General features: G+C 36.3%; 1 protein-coding gene across 1 annotated transcript in view; it reads right to left on the bottom strand.

The window, feature by feature from the left end:
- Nucleotides 1-15,590, bottom strand: part of LOC111502384 (uncharacterized) — a 46,483-nt gene that overhangs the window by 6,895 nt on the left and 23,998 nt on the right. The window contains exons 7-12 of the mRNA XM_074176316.1: nucleotides 13,173-13,235; nucleotides 10,388-10,465; nucleotides 8,864-8,941; nucleotides 8,052-8,129; nucleotides 964-1,038; nucleotides 505-565 (exon numbers count right to left, since the gene is read on the bottom strand). Of these exons, the coding sequence (XP_074032417.1) occupies nucleotides 505-565; nucleotides 964-1,038; nucleotides 8,052-8,129; nucleotides 8,864-8,941; nucleotides 10,388-10,465; nucleotides 13,173-13,235 (433 nt within the window). The remainder of the gene's footprint in view (nucleotides 1-504; nucleotides 566-963; nucleotides 1,039-8,051; nucleotides 8,130-8,863; nucleotides 8,942-10,387; nucleotides 10,466-13,172; nucleotides 13,236-15,590) is intronic.

Here is a 15,590-nt window from a genome sequence, read left to right on the forward strand (position 1 = left end):
AATTTTATTGAAACAACGATAAAAATAAAATAAAAACAACAATAGAAATTAATTGGCGCTCCGGGGCGACTTCATTGATTCCAGTGGCGCATTTGCTTTTTCAGCTGCAGGAAAACCCGGAAAAACCTAAAATTATTAAAATATTTTTGTTATTCATTTTCTCAAAACTTAACTTTGTAGCTATAAGAACCTATAATACTTTTTAAACGTACTTAGTTAACCCTGTAAAGGGTTTTCAACTGTTGCATAATGAAAGCTATTATTATTATTGATAATGTTCGGCGATTTTCTATTATCGCAAAAACTATACCCCTTTCAATTCCAACTTCATCATTGAAAAGTAAAGTTGTTCAAAAACCCCTTTTTACCTTAATGTCTGTGGGGGCACAGAGTTCACAATTACGTAGTAGGTAACTGAGCAAAAAAATCACAATAATGAACTGGTATGACATGAAAAATTAAAATCAGATTAGGTATTACATTGTCGAATGCTATTGTACTTACTCAGATAAGCTACTGGTATACGGAGGTTGGAAGGAAGACGGCATGAATGCCTTTTGTTGACCTGAAAATAAAATTTCACAAATTAGGAAGGAAATTGAATTACTATGATTGGTTACTATTTCTCATACTAAAGTTAGGAACATAATTGATTTTGATGAGGTATTCAAGACAGAATACCTAAGAAGCCAACCTTGTGCTACTATGAAAGAAATCGTCTACCACCAGCTATAAAAAGTATTGTTTTCTATTCTTCAGATAATCACAAAACTAAGCTCCAATTTTTGTTTCCATTCATTTTATAGTGTTATCAAAATTATATTTTGGGTTGGGGTAACACAAATGGAACATAGTTTTTGTAAAAATAAATACCTACTCACTTCCCAATTTGGACAAAAAAATTGGAAAAGCCCAAAATAAAGCAATCATTCGCATTGCTTGTTCGAATAGAATGAAATTTACCTGAGGAACGACGATCACTTTTATTAAAACTCTGCATCGGAACTCCCCTGGATGACGTTTGCTCTTGGTATGGACCTAGAAATGAAAGGTTCGTTTGAAACTATCAACTAACCTCTTTGATGGATTCGGGTCCTTGGTTCGCTAGAAATAATATAACATGCAATACTGTTCAATGAATATTTCAAGTGATGACAAGAATGATTTCAAAGAAAAACTGAACTTTATAGAAAAATTAGACATTTTGCTCACAACAGTATCATTGATATTACGAATATCAAAACTGAAAATACTCGAATTTACTTGAATTTGAACGATTTCTAATAAGGTTGTTCGGATTATATACCGCCACGAATTTATGTTGGATTTATGTTTTGTAGCTCCAAATTTCAACAAATATGTATTCTACTGAGAAGATAGAGAATTTTGAACTCTATAAGGGTGTTTCAAATTCAATCCTCACCATTGGGATGTCGGAAACTATGAGAGATACGAAGATGATTGAATTGGGGCAAAGTTGTGCATCTACCTGACTAATAATATGCCGTTGAGAGAGTTTTGAAATTTCGAGTATATCCGGAAATATTCGGAAAAAACAGAAATTTTGGAAAATAAATTACACTTCCATGTTGCCACTTTTTTCCTACTACATAACGGTGTATTCAGATTTTGCTAGCCAACGTTTCGTCTTCAGGCCACCATCATCAACTTTATTTTTTCTCATGGGCGCTACATTGCATTCTTTTTGTTTTGAATATAAACAGATTTTACCTTTTCAATGATGTATCATAAGTTATTATTCTTTTTCGAAAAATTGGAGATATTGAAAAAATAATTCTTATCACAATAGGCTTTCACTTTGATGTTTATGAATTTGACTTTCAATTTGTTACATTCAATGACATTTTGTTATTGTACGAATTTTTGGCGAATAAAGAAAAATGATATATGATACTAATTTATTACAAAATACGACAGAAACAGTGTTAGGACATCAGAAATGTTTTTAAACTTGAATCCCGAAAGGCAAATCACATCGAACTATGTTCAAGTTATCGAATAAAAATTTCACCAAGTTTAGTTCATTTGGAAAGTCGAAAAAATACGAAGACAGAATGGACCAGGAAACTGAAGAAAATTTGATAAATGAGGTATGTATGTGGTAAGTTAGACACTGTGTCCTTTTCAATAAAAATTAATAATTTGCAGATAAACATGGGGAAATCTACACGGCAAATTTCCTCAGAAATGGAAATTTTTCATACAAGTGATTAGAGACATCCCAAAAAAAGCAGATTAAAATGTAACAAAATACACATATCTAAAAAAGTGCATCCATGTAATCCCGAAAGGCGATTAGAATTTTGTAATTGGCTAATAAGAAGACCTGATTTTTCTGTTTTCCTGGAAAATGGTAATTTGGAGAGATGAAAGCACTTTTACGAATTGTGGGATATTCAACCGAAATAACGAACACATTCGGAGTATAAACAACCTCAGGCAGTTCAGAAATTCGACCCCAAGTGCGATTTAGTATTAACGTATGGGCAGGAATCTACATAAATTGAATTTTGGGTCCTCATTTTTTTTACGGAATTTTGAATGGTGAAACCTATCTATTTGGATGATCTACCTTCGGCTAACTATAACAACATCTAGTTTCAACATGATGGTGCTCCACCGTACACTAACAGACTAGTATCTAATTACCTGACTGGAAGGTTTGGTGATAAATGGATAGAAAATAATGAGCCGGTGAGGTGGCCAGCACGGTCTCCAAAATTAAGTGTTATGGATACATTTTTATGGGGTAATTGGAAAATAGAGTCAATGATGAGAGAAAATATTGAAATATTGAGGATCTACAACACAGCACTGTCAGAGAGTTCAGAAGATTAAGGAGAAGGGAAATTAATCATGCAGTGAATAATATTCCAAGAAGGACAGAGTTGTGTTATCATGAACAAGGCCAGCATTTTGAGCATTTGCTGTGATTTACTTTTGTCTCCACATTTTGGTTAATTATTGCTATTTGTTCAGGGTTTTATTTTCATTGAGAAGGACACAATGTCTAATTTACCTCATACACACCTCATTTACCAAATTTTGATCATTGACTCTGTACAATAACATAATGTTATTGAGTGTAAAAAATCGAAAGTCAAGGTTAGAAACATAAAAGTCAAAGAGAATTATGATAAGAATAATTTTCTAAAAAGAATGATGACTTATGATACATCATTGAAAAGGTAAAATATGGTTCCATACAAAACTGAAAGAATCCAATGTAGCGCCATTAAAAAAAAATAAAGTTGATGATTGTGGCCGGAAGACGAAACATTGGATAGCAAATCTGGAAACACCATTATGTAGCAGGGAAAAAGTGACAACGTGGAAGTGCAATTTATTTTCGAATCCTTCGAGAAATGAAGCCAGAAAAAAATGAAAACCATTTTCCAAAATGTCTGTTTTTTCCGGATATCTCCGGATATACTCGGAATTTCAGAACTTCCTCAACGGCATATTGGTAGTCGGGTAAATGCGCAACTTTGCCCCAATTTAACCATCTTCGTATTTCTCATAGTTTTCAAGATCCCAATGGTGAGGATCGAATTTGAAACACCCTGTATACTGTTCTTTTTTTCAAATTTTAATTTTTTGCCTCTTCTCAGCTCATTACTATATGTTGTCGTTGAGCGATTTTCAACCACTTTTTTCTACGAATTACAAGTGAACCTGAGAGCTATCAAAACAACACAAAAAATTAACCAGGCACTTGCTAATTATAGAGTTATTGAACGCACTATTTGACGTTTTTTTATGAAATTTCTTTTTGGAGATTTCAGCTTCGAACATAAATCCCGAAGTGGTTGACCTACAGTAATCCAGGACGAGGATTGGAGGAACCTAATGAAATAGCGTGGGATAGCGGGAGAACTGGGCTTCAGCTCCCATGCGGTTTTTGATGGTTTGAAATGTATTGGAAAGGTGAAAAAGCTCAAGAAGTGGGTCCCCCATGATATGAACGAGCGATAGTTTGTTCTTCTTTGCTTTTGGGCAACCAAAACGCCCTTCATTTGGATCGGATAGTCACGTGTGATGACACCGTTGAGCCACCCAGGCTCTACTCAAAGTCGAAAACTCAACAAAAATAGACCATGGTTGCTGTATGGTGGTCAGGGGCTGGTGTGATTCACTATTACTTTCTGCAACCAGGCCAAACCATCGCAGCAGAGTTCTGTTGTGAGGAAATTGACGAATTGTCCCGAAAATTGCGTCAGCAGCAGCCGGCACTCGTCAACGGTGGAAATTCGATCCTGCTCTATGACAACGCTCGTCTGCACGTTTCAGAAATCATCGTGAGGATCTCTGTATCTGTATCTGTAGAGTAGGGAGGGTGAGTGTAAGCCCACAGTACTCCCCGAGGAGTTTTCCTCCTAGGTCATTGTCCATCCTGTCCTTTCCAGGAAGGTGGACAGGTTACTGGGAGACATATCCTTCATATAGGCAGGTGTAGGCCAAGACTCGCCGAACACACACTCTCTTATTGACGATAACTCCGGGCACTCACACAGGACATGCCTGACAGTCTCATCTTCCTGTTCACACATCCTGCATAGAGGTGTGTCCACCAGCCCCATATTATGGAGATGTTTCCTTAGTTGACAGTGACCAGTCAGAAATCCTACTGTTAGGCGTACATTTTTCCTGGTTATTGTCAAATATTTCTTTAAGGATTGAGCATGGGTGTAACACTTGACTAGTTCCGCAATTGTCGAAGTCATCAGGCCGTAGGTGCCACTGGGTCCTAAAATTCTTAGTCCAGCCGCTTCCTTGGCTTAAAAGTCAGCAATGCGATTACCTTTACTTCTGTCGTGCCCTTTAACCCACCTCAGGATAATGTTATAATCTACCGAGGCTTTGACCAAATCTTGGTGACACTCTACTACTAGCCCTGAGGTTATACGTTGTCTGTTCAAGGCTAATAGGACTTGTCTGCTGTCAGTGCAGATTGTTATGTTTTTGCCAGAAATTCCTTTCTTGGTTAATCCTTTTGTGGCGATTAAGATACCAGCCAGTTCTGTTTGGACCACGCTGGTATTTCTTCCCATTCCCCACTCAATTCTTAGGCTTTGTGATCTGGAGTACACTCCACATCCTGAGCCTTCTTTGGTTTTCGAGCCGTCTGTGTAAATCCTTATTGCATTTGTATCATCTGACTCTATGTTCTGCTTTATTTGTATTTTGTAGGGTTTAATAAACACAAACCTGGGTTCAATTGCATCGCTTGTTGCCTGCAGCAGAGGTTGCGCAGTAAGCGCTTCCCGCCACAGGCCCAGCCTCAATTGACCCATTCCTACTTTGAGGTTCACACCAGCCGTGCGCAATCCTACTATGGTCATCAACGCAACCTCATTAACGTACATATCAAGAGGGGTCAGACCCGTGATTAATTCCAATGTCGCGGTTGGTGTTGTTCTCATAGCTCCTGTGATGTTTAATCAAGCCATCCGCTGTATTTGATATAATTTTTGGATGACTGTTGCTTGTAGAACTTTCGGTCCCCAAGCAATGGCTCCATACGTTAACATAGATCTTATTATTGCAGTGTAGATCCAGATGACCACACGGGGTGAAAGAACCCATGCGCTTCCCACTGTCCTCCGATATTGCTCATAAGCCACGTATGCTCTTTTTGCTCTACTCTGTAGATAAGAGTTCCATGTTAGCTTCCTGTCGAGGATAGTACCAAGGTATTTTACCTCTTCAGAGAAGTTTGGTTTGCCTTTGAAGATTTCGGGAGGTTTTAAGCCCGTTAAATTTCTTTTTCCGGTGAAAAGGACCATCTCAGTCTTCTTGGGATTGATCGACAGTGAGTGTTCCTTTCACCATGTTTATATCAATTTGAGTCCATCCTGCGTTCTATCGCACAGTGTGTTTACAAATTTGCCGGTCTGCAAGATAACTATGTCATCTGCGTATGCAATTGTGCCGAATCCATTTTTGTTAAGGTGATTAATCAGGGTATCCGGAACTATGTTCCAGAGAAGGGGTGATAAGACCCCTCCCTGTGGACATCCCCTCATGACCAGTCCTTCAACTGTGATGTCTTCTACATTAATACTTATTGCTCTACTAGAGAGCATCTCGAATATCTATTCTCCTACTACCAGGGGTACATTCCTGGAGGGTAGTTTCTGGGTATTTGTTGGAAAGGTTGTTCTATCAAATGCTTCCTCGATATCTATGGATATACCCAGGGTGGATTCTTTATTGTCCAATGATCTCTCGATGCTGCCAACCACATGGTGAAGGGCAGAATCAGTAGATCTTCCCGGAGTATATGCATGCTGATTTGGATGAAGTGGGTTGTGAACTAGTACTTCATCTCTTATGTACCGCTCACATAGCCTCTCCATGGTTTTTAAGAAAAATGATGTGAGACTAATTGGTCGGAATGCTTTTGGTAAAGAATACTACTCTTACTTCTCTCCACTTACTGGGAATATACCTCAGAGCTAGAGAGGTTCTGAATATTCCAACCAGGTGCGGCATAAGAGTGGCCAGTCCTCACTGAGGTACTGCTGGTCTTATACCGTCAGGTCCTGGTGACTTGAAGGGGGAAAAGCCCAATATAGCTCATCTTATTTTGTCCTCATCAATTACTGCACTAGCAGATAGCCAGTCGTATTGTGAGGGTGTTGTTTGTACATCCGTCCAGTTCGCCGTTCCAGGAAAGACAGAACCTGGGAATTGAGTTTCCATAAGAATCTCAGCACTCTCCTGGAGGTTGGCGGCTGTGTCGCCATTTTCCCTCGTCAAGATGCCGATACTCTTATGGTGGCTTCTCTTTGTTTTCGTCTGCAGACTTTTTTGAATTCTCTGAGGTTGGCTTGATATATACCCCAGTCCTCTTCGAGTCTTCTCGCTGTCTTCCTGAGGTGTTCCAATTCATCGTGAGGATATTCAACGAGTTGAGTGTCGAAGCTCTGTTCTACCCACCATACTCCTCAGACCTCTCGTCAACCGACCACCATCTTTTCGAATACTCCGAAAGCTTTGTCAGTGTTAAAATTTTCGCTTATCAAGACTAGGGAAAAACGGTCTTTGTCGACTCCATCGAATCCCGAGCACAACAATTTTCATGCCTACGGAATTAATTGACTACGTTGACCAATGTGTACTGATTCAAATGGAGATCATTTCGAATGGACTGAAGTAGTATTCACTGAATTATTAAAGTTTGAAGATGACTCATTGAAACGGACAAACCTTTTGAAACAATGCGATATTACTTCGGAAGCTTTGAATGAATTCAAAAATAATAAAGCCTAATAATGAAGTTTTCATATCGAAATGAAAAAATAACACAAGTTACCAAAAAAGCCGTTTAGTTTCTATAAAGACATCTTAGGAATGAACAACCAAAGTTGAATCTTCGAGATATGGTAATTTATATTCATTTCTCAATTTTTACTGTCAGGGAATTAAACAGGGTTCAAAATATATGAATTATTTTTGATACTATTTATTTATGATATTATTGTTCCGCGCAAAATAATTTTATTTCACTATAGTTAACGTTCCTATTCATTAGGATTTATTCACAAAAAGTACGTTGCTTGTTTTTATTCAGTAATTCGTTTTTTTGTGGTTTACATTCAAATATGTTTTAACTTATACTGTCTGTTCAAGACGAGGATAGTGAGGAAAATCGAAAACCTCGAGAGATACAAATTTGATTGAATTCGGTCGTAGATGAAACTTCTAGATAAGACCATCATAATAGCTTTATCTTCGCACTGATGATGTCTGCTGGATACGTTTTGTAGTATCCGCTGTGAGTACAAGCAAGCTCTTCGTTCATTGCCTTATCGGCTTTGATACTTTCTACCACAGTAGGAGTTGAAATGTCAAGCATAAAAAGCTGCAGATCATCGCCAATAAATCCGGAAAAATAGCTTTAGCACAGTGCGAATAATGAATATGTTCTATTTGAATTGATAATGGATGATAATTTCGTGCGAGAAAAAAATAATTTCTTTCATTAGCAAATCCTGATGCGTGTATATTGTCTAGCGAATGAATACCTGTTGTACGAAGAAAACTACTTTCATTGAGACTCTGCATTTGTGTACCGTTTCTTGAGCTTTGTTCTTGATATGGGTCTGGAAAAGAAAATCTCATTTGATTCGTTCCATATGATAAAGAAAGTATTAGGAAAAATGGAATAGAAACTTTCGTTTGCAATTTTACGTACTACGGCAGCTGTAACCATTTCATAAATTTGTTCTTTGTATTTCAATTAGAACTTGGTTTGGAAGAGGTTGACAATGTTTCATGGTGGATTCAACCAGTTTGACTTCCCTTGTCTAATCGATATAATATGATTAGAAATCTCTGAAAGAAACTAATGAAGTTAAAAAATTAAAATGAATAGTCATCACCCGAAGACGATTGTGGATACATTTTCAATTGTTCAATTCTTTATTTTTTTTTGATAATTTTTATTTTATTGTAATCGTGATTTCATTTCACTTTTTACTGCTCAATATAATTGTTAGTTCCAGCTGATCATTTTAATTTATTGATTTCATTTGTTTCCCCCACAGATTTCAAATCATATTAGACAATGGAAGTCCAAACTAGTGAAATAGTACAAGCAAGCTCTTCGTTCATTGCCTTATCGGCTTTGATACTTTCTACCACAGTAGGAGTTGAAATGTCAAGCATAAAAAGCTGCAGATCATCGCCAATAAATCCGGAAAAATAGCTTTAGCACAGTGCGAATAATGAATATGTTCTATTTGAATTGATAATGGATGATAATTTTGTGCGAGGAAAAAATAATTTCTTTCATTAGCAAATCCTGATGCGTGTATATTGTCTAGCGAATGAATACCTGTTGTACGAAGAAAACTACTTTCATTGAGACTCTGCATTTGTGTACCGTTTCTTGAGCTTTGTTCTTGATATGGGTCTGGAAAAGAAAATCTCATTTGATTCATTCCATATGATAAAGAAAGTTTTAGGAAAAAAGGAATGGAAACTTTTGTTTGCAATTTTACGTACTACGGCAGCTGTAACCATTTCATAAATTTGTTCTTTGTATTTCAATTAGAACTTGGTTTGGAAGAGGTTGACAATGTTTCATGGTGGATTCAACCAGTTCTGACTTCCCTTGTCTAATCGATATAATATGATTAGAAATCTCTGAAAGAAACTAATGAAGTTAAAAAATTAAAATGAATAGTTATCACCCGAAGACGATTGTGGATACATTTTCAATTGTTCAATTCTTGATTTTTTTTTTGAAAATTTTTATTTTATTGTAATCGTGATTTTATTTCACTTTTTACTGCTCAATATAATTGTTAGTTCCAGCTGATCGTTTTAATTTATTAATTTCATTTGTTTCCCCCACAGATTTCAAATCATATTAGACAATGGAAGTCCAAACTAGTGAAATAGTAGGTTTGTACTACGATATTGTTTTCAAGAGTGAATTTTGTTGGAATTCAGAAAGGGGTATTTTTGAAACAAAGTTTCAATGTCGAATAGCTTGTGATGCACTGTTTGGAACCTTTGGTGTAGTAATGAATATTACTGGAGTTAAAAAAACTAATCAATAGATTTTCTATGTTTCCACTATGAGGGTTTTTGTAAAATCGTCGAATAGCTATTGCAAAAATATTTTTCATGAAGAAGATATATGCATAGTATAAGTGAACTACACATTTTTTTGATAACCCCGGCTGATAACCTGATATCGTAGGCTGCTTCGTCGCCATTTTGAATATAAATGACCACTTATTTCTATAATTTGAAAGCTATTTTCACATTCTATCGAAAGTTTGGAAAATATACAGGGATTCGTTAAGAATTTTTGACTTGGCACCATTTCTGGTTGAACCGCAAAAGATTTTGAATTGATTTTTTGTAGAAATATGAGCTCCAATGACCTGAACTCCTGTTTTGAATTTTTTGTCTGACAAACAACAAACAATGATTTCAATGTCACCCGGTATAGCGAGGCGAAATACATTCATAAACTCAGAGACAATTTTAATGGAAAAGAAGAGAGATTTGATATTTGGATGGAATTTGACTAGCTAATAGTTATTGTATATTAATCATCCTTCATGAAATAAAACCCTACACACGTTTCAATAATGTAGTGTCTGCCATGAGTATAACTCAAGCTCTTAATGCTTTTTATGGTTTCTACCGCAGTAGTAGACGAAACACTAGGCAGAAAACTTGTAGACCACCGACAATGAATCCGGAAAAATGGTTTTGATACAGTGTGAATTATGAATTTGTTCTATTCGACTTGATAATCAATGATAATTTTGTGCTACCAAAAACTCTACATTTCTTTCATTAGCGAATCCTGATGCGTGTATATTATTCAACGAATCAATACCTGATGTACGAAGAAAACTACTTTCGTTGTTACTCTGCATTTGTGTACCGTTTCGTGAGCCTTGTTCTTGATATGGATCTGAAAAAAAAAAATAATTTGATTCGTTCTAATGATATGTATTTTTTTTATCATAACCATTTCTTGAATCTGCTGTTTTTTTTCAATTGGTACTTTTTTTATTGGTTTCAACAGTGAATTTTGTTGGAATTTAGAAAGTCTCAGTTGGAAAGACGCATTATTGACGATGAGTCTACAGAGGAGATGAATGTTGAGTTTACGACTCCAATAGACCTCCCTGTAAATTTGGTTCAGGAGCGAGAACTTCTCAATGCTCCAACTACGGATCCAATAACTGAACCTGAAAAAAAGGTTTGGTGATGCAGCCAGGAAACGACTGAGTCGCCTCCGCAAGGGGGGAGTACCTTATGAAACCGCCTTGCACCAAATTCTTGAGCGGTGTATACAAAATATATCTCAGGTGAAGGAACATACGACAGACACATGAATAGGTTAGCGAACGTTTGCGCTCAATTGATGATTCACCGAAATCGGAGGCGAAAAAGCCCTGCACGGCTGAATTTGAGACATCATCAGATGTATCTGCATGCTGAAAGACACTAATGGGAAGTTTGTCGCGGATATCAAGGTGGGAATTTTGCATCTTGATTATTCGACTACCTCATTAACGGCCAATCAGCTGGAATCTCTTCAGGAATGTATATAAAATATGTACAGAACGAATGTTTCCATCAAGAAATTGCAGATTTACAAAACAAAAGGACTATCAATAAATCAAGCCGTATATATACCCTGACGCCATTACTTGATGATGAAGGAATACTAAGGATAGGAGGACGACTTGAGCAAGCCAAAGATCTCACCTATTTCCAGAAACATCCAGCAATACTTGATCAAAAACATCGTTTCACGAAATTGCTAATTGAGCACTATCATATTAACTTAACCACCAAGGACAAGAACTCATTATGAATGAAATCCGCCAGAAACTTTGGATTTTGAAAATGAGAAGTGCAGTTCGCAAATGCAAAACCGAATGTTCCTTCTGCAGGAAAATGAGAGTCCAACCTCAAGTACCTGAAATGGGGCAATTACCTGAAAGCAGACTACAAAGTTTCACAAGACCCTTCACTATTACAGGGATTGACTATTTTGGTCCAATGGTAGTAACTGTTGGAAAGAGAACTGAAAAACGATATATCGTGCTTTTGACCTGCATGAGTATTCAAGCAGTCCACTTGGAAATTGCACATTCGCTCGATACTGATAGTGCCATCATGACCATCAGAAGATTCATTAGTCGACGGGGATATCCAAGAGAAATACATTCCGACAATGGCACCAATCTACAATCTGCTGATCGAGAACTGATAGAAGCAATAAAAAACTTTGACTCAACAAAAATTTCGGAATTTTCATGCTTTAAATCTATAACGTGGAAATTTATACCGCCATCTTTACCTCACATTGGCGGAAGTTGGGAAAGACTTGTAAGATCGGTTAAAAATGTGCTGAAAGTTACATTGAAAGAGAGACATCCCAAAGAAGAGGCACTTCAAACACTTATTGCTGAAGTTGAGAACATGGTGAACAGCAGACCACTGACTTACGTTTCGAACGATGCTCTGGATCCTGAGAGCCTAACCCCCAATCATTTCCTACTTCAATGTTCTGATGGATCTGCACCACCTACAGGAGAATTTGAGATAAGCGACGCAAACTGCAGAAAACATCGGAGAGTCACCCAAGCGCTAGCGGATATGTTTTGGAGGCGATGGCAAAAAGAATATTTGGTCAATTTGAACAAAAATACCAAATGGTACTCTAAGAAAGAAAATATTTCCCTGGATGACATTGTAGTTGTTGTGGACGACACACTTCCCAGAAATATGTGGCCAATCGGAAAAATACAGAAGGTTTATGAAGGGAAGGACGGAAAAATTCGAGTTGTCGAAGTGAAAACCCAAACAGGAATCTATAAACGACCTGTTGCCAAAATATGCAAATTAATTGGAGAAAACGATACAAATATTTGAAGAACGAATTCAATACTGTAGTGATTCCATCACTACAGTATAATAATATACAATATAATTTTGAAATTGAAGATTAAAAATAGTTAAAGTTTGATTCCTGATTTATTTGACTTTAAATCAGACGAAATCACAGTAGGACTGACTAGTCCGAACAATTACTTTATAAGGCAGTTCGTAGTTGACAGTTGGAAGCATAAAGTCGGAGGTCATATCCAGAATGCTCTGACTTCCAGTGTAAACTAACAGTCTGTTGCACTCTGCATTGAATTGATTTGTGCAATTGGCAGTCTAGACTCTCTCTCCAAGAAAATGTGGAGAGGGGGAGATCTAGAAGGATCTCCATGGTCGCTGACTGTGTGGTACTGATGGCAATGCTGATGGCAAGACAAGGCTGGAAAAAAGACCATCTTAAGAAATAAAGAAATACATTTCCTGAAAAAATGTCTTGTATCTTTATTAAGTCGAAAACTTCTCAGACCATCCTCCTGTATGTACCCAATTGAAATTATTTTAACTAAATAAAAAAAATATATCCCTCGTACACTTCCGTGTCAAAATGAGTGCACTTTAATGATTTTCAAAAATGTTCATTGGTCCTCGATTTGTGGTCTTGAAATTTTATCAAACGATTTTTTTTAACAAAATTTTGAAAATGATGCTTGTGCATACACTTTGACCAGTTGAACTCGATACACTTTGGCTATAACTTTTGAATGAGTGCTCGTACTTACCTGTGCGAAGAAACAAACTCTCATTCTGATTCTGCATGATAGTTCTATTTTTTTGGCCACGAACTGAAAATTAAAATATTCAATTTACACTTCAATATGAAGCGAATAACAGATAATAAAAATGAGAAATGAATCAATTTATGAAGGAATGACATATTCAAATAATGAATTAGCGATCATTTATTTCCAAATCAGATTTTGAAAAATCGATTATTTATTTTTAAAACTACAAAATTGTTTCAGACACGTCAACGTTATACAAACTGAAACTTTGCACCTTCATACATTTGGAAAAAGTGTTTAACACTCAACTTGAGTTTTCAAAATAAACAGTAACCAACACAATCGTTTAACAAGAGTTAGGTATTCGAATAATTTAGTGACTTGGAATATCAAATCGATAATTGGAGAACATTTAATTTATAGAATTTCGCAATAATTCACCAAACATAGTTTATTTTTTTCAAAATTGTTTTTTTATCTTCGCTGAAAAACACCATATTTCTTGAAAACAAATCGTTATTTGAGGTTGATGACTCTGGTAGTCGACGTGTTGTTACCTAAACACATTTTGTGTAATTCAATAAGTGCTTGAGGTTGAGTTGTGTATAGACGTGTGCAATCCAACGATCGTGAGTTCCAATTCTCCTTTGACCAGATATTTTTTGCGGAAATTTATTTGGTTGAAGGTGAATTGATTCTTCTTCGTAACATGACTCACATTTTAACTCTTCCTTTCTTCAATATAAAACCACACCAACCTCGAAGGATTATTACCGGCGAAACATTCACTTACAAATGTATGTAGGGTCTTCCAACAGCGACTTCCGAACATTGACAATTGATAACGGCCATCTTGTTAAAACTACGTCTGCAAATTAGTTGTCATTCATTCAGTCTGTTTCGGCAAATCACCATAGATGGATAAAGCATTCAACAACACGTACAACTGATGAAGTTTCATCAAAATGGGTGTTCTGTTTGGACAACGTACCGCGCGCTTCGCCCGTTTTCCGATGGCCATAATCGTCCTAGCGAGTGGACTATTTGCAATGGGGTGGGTGAGCTTGAGTACACTGGTTTGGTGAACGATCGACCAGACGTACGTCAACGCAAAATCTGCCAAAAACATCGCCGATGTCTGTGAGATTGTGCAGAAGAATCCGAGTCAGTTTATTTCGCGTCGCTCACAAGAGCTCGGCCTTTCGCAGACCACAACTTGGCGAATTTTGTGTCTCGACTTGAGCCTGCACCTTACAAAATTCAGCTGATCCAGGAACTGAAGGTAAACGACCATAGATAACGACTTGTGCTTGTTGAAAAAAATGAGATTTTATTAAATAATCAATCTGGATTTCGTGAAAAATATTCATGCGAATCCGCATTACAACTCACTTTATCTAAATTCGAAAAAGAAGTTGATAACAATAAATTTGTAGTAGCTGTTTTTCTTGATCTGAAGAGGGTTTTTTAGCAGGGGAGCCCACGATGCAAAATGGGGATTTACTCGAGCGTCATTGGGACATACTAGGTCGCAAAGCTCAGATGATAAGAAGAAAAACATGTTATATAATATATACTTTTTCATCGGTAGGAGAAGCGGGTATAGATTTTTAAATATGTAAAACAATACTGTTGCATGGATATACTCGAGCGCGTCAGATATTAATAGCATCAATGTCCGACGTATTTTTAATAATGTTGGTATGTTAATCTGATTGTTTGCATGATGTGGGTGGTTGTACGTAAGGGTTAGAAGTGAAAAGAAAAACAATTTAATCGAGCGCGTCAGATTTTCTAAGGGGGTGTTAACTGCAACAAAAAAAAGCGCTCATTCAATAATATGACGATTTTGATCTGACGCAAATTCTTGGCCATTATTATAATGTGCAAAAAAAATTCACTATTTTGAAATACTCAAGCGCGTCAGATTGAGATATATATGGTTCATCTTTATGTTTTAGACGTGCTGTCTCATAATCCCGATTATCTAGAGGGATTCGCTTAATCTGACAAAAACAATATTAAAAAAAAAATTAATTCATTGAAAAAAATTCATTGGAAAGCTCAGGAAATAGCATGCAAATGAATAAGTGTATGTTTTTTAAGTAGAATACTTGTATTTATAAGAAAATAGTTTTAAAAAAATGCTCAAAAAAATTTTATTTTTCATAATCAATTTATTAATTAATGAAGAAGTGACACTTTCTATGTTTCTTACCACTTTTATTTGTAACTAACGTTACTGCAGTTTCGTCCTATAAGGACATTTTCAAACTTATATATTGTATAAGTTTGAAAATGTCTTTATATATTGTATAAGTTAGAAAATGTCCTTATAGGACGAAACGTTAGTTACAAATACAAGTGGTAAAAAACATAGAAAGTTTAATTTTTCTTTTCTTCATTATGATTTTC

This window comes from Leptinotarsa decemlineata, unplaced genomic scaffold (genome assembly GCF_025532065.1).
Source record: "Leptinotarsa decemlineata unplaced genomic scaffold, Ldec_3_MD MMD2_tig00001719_RagTag_RagTag, whole genome shotgun sequence".
Lineage (NCBI taxonomy): Eukaryota > Metazoa > Arthropoda > Insecta > Coleoptera > Chrysomelidae > Leptinotarsa > Leptinotarsa decemlineata.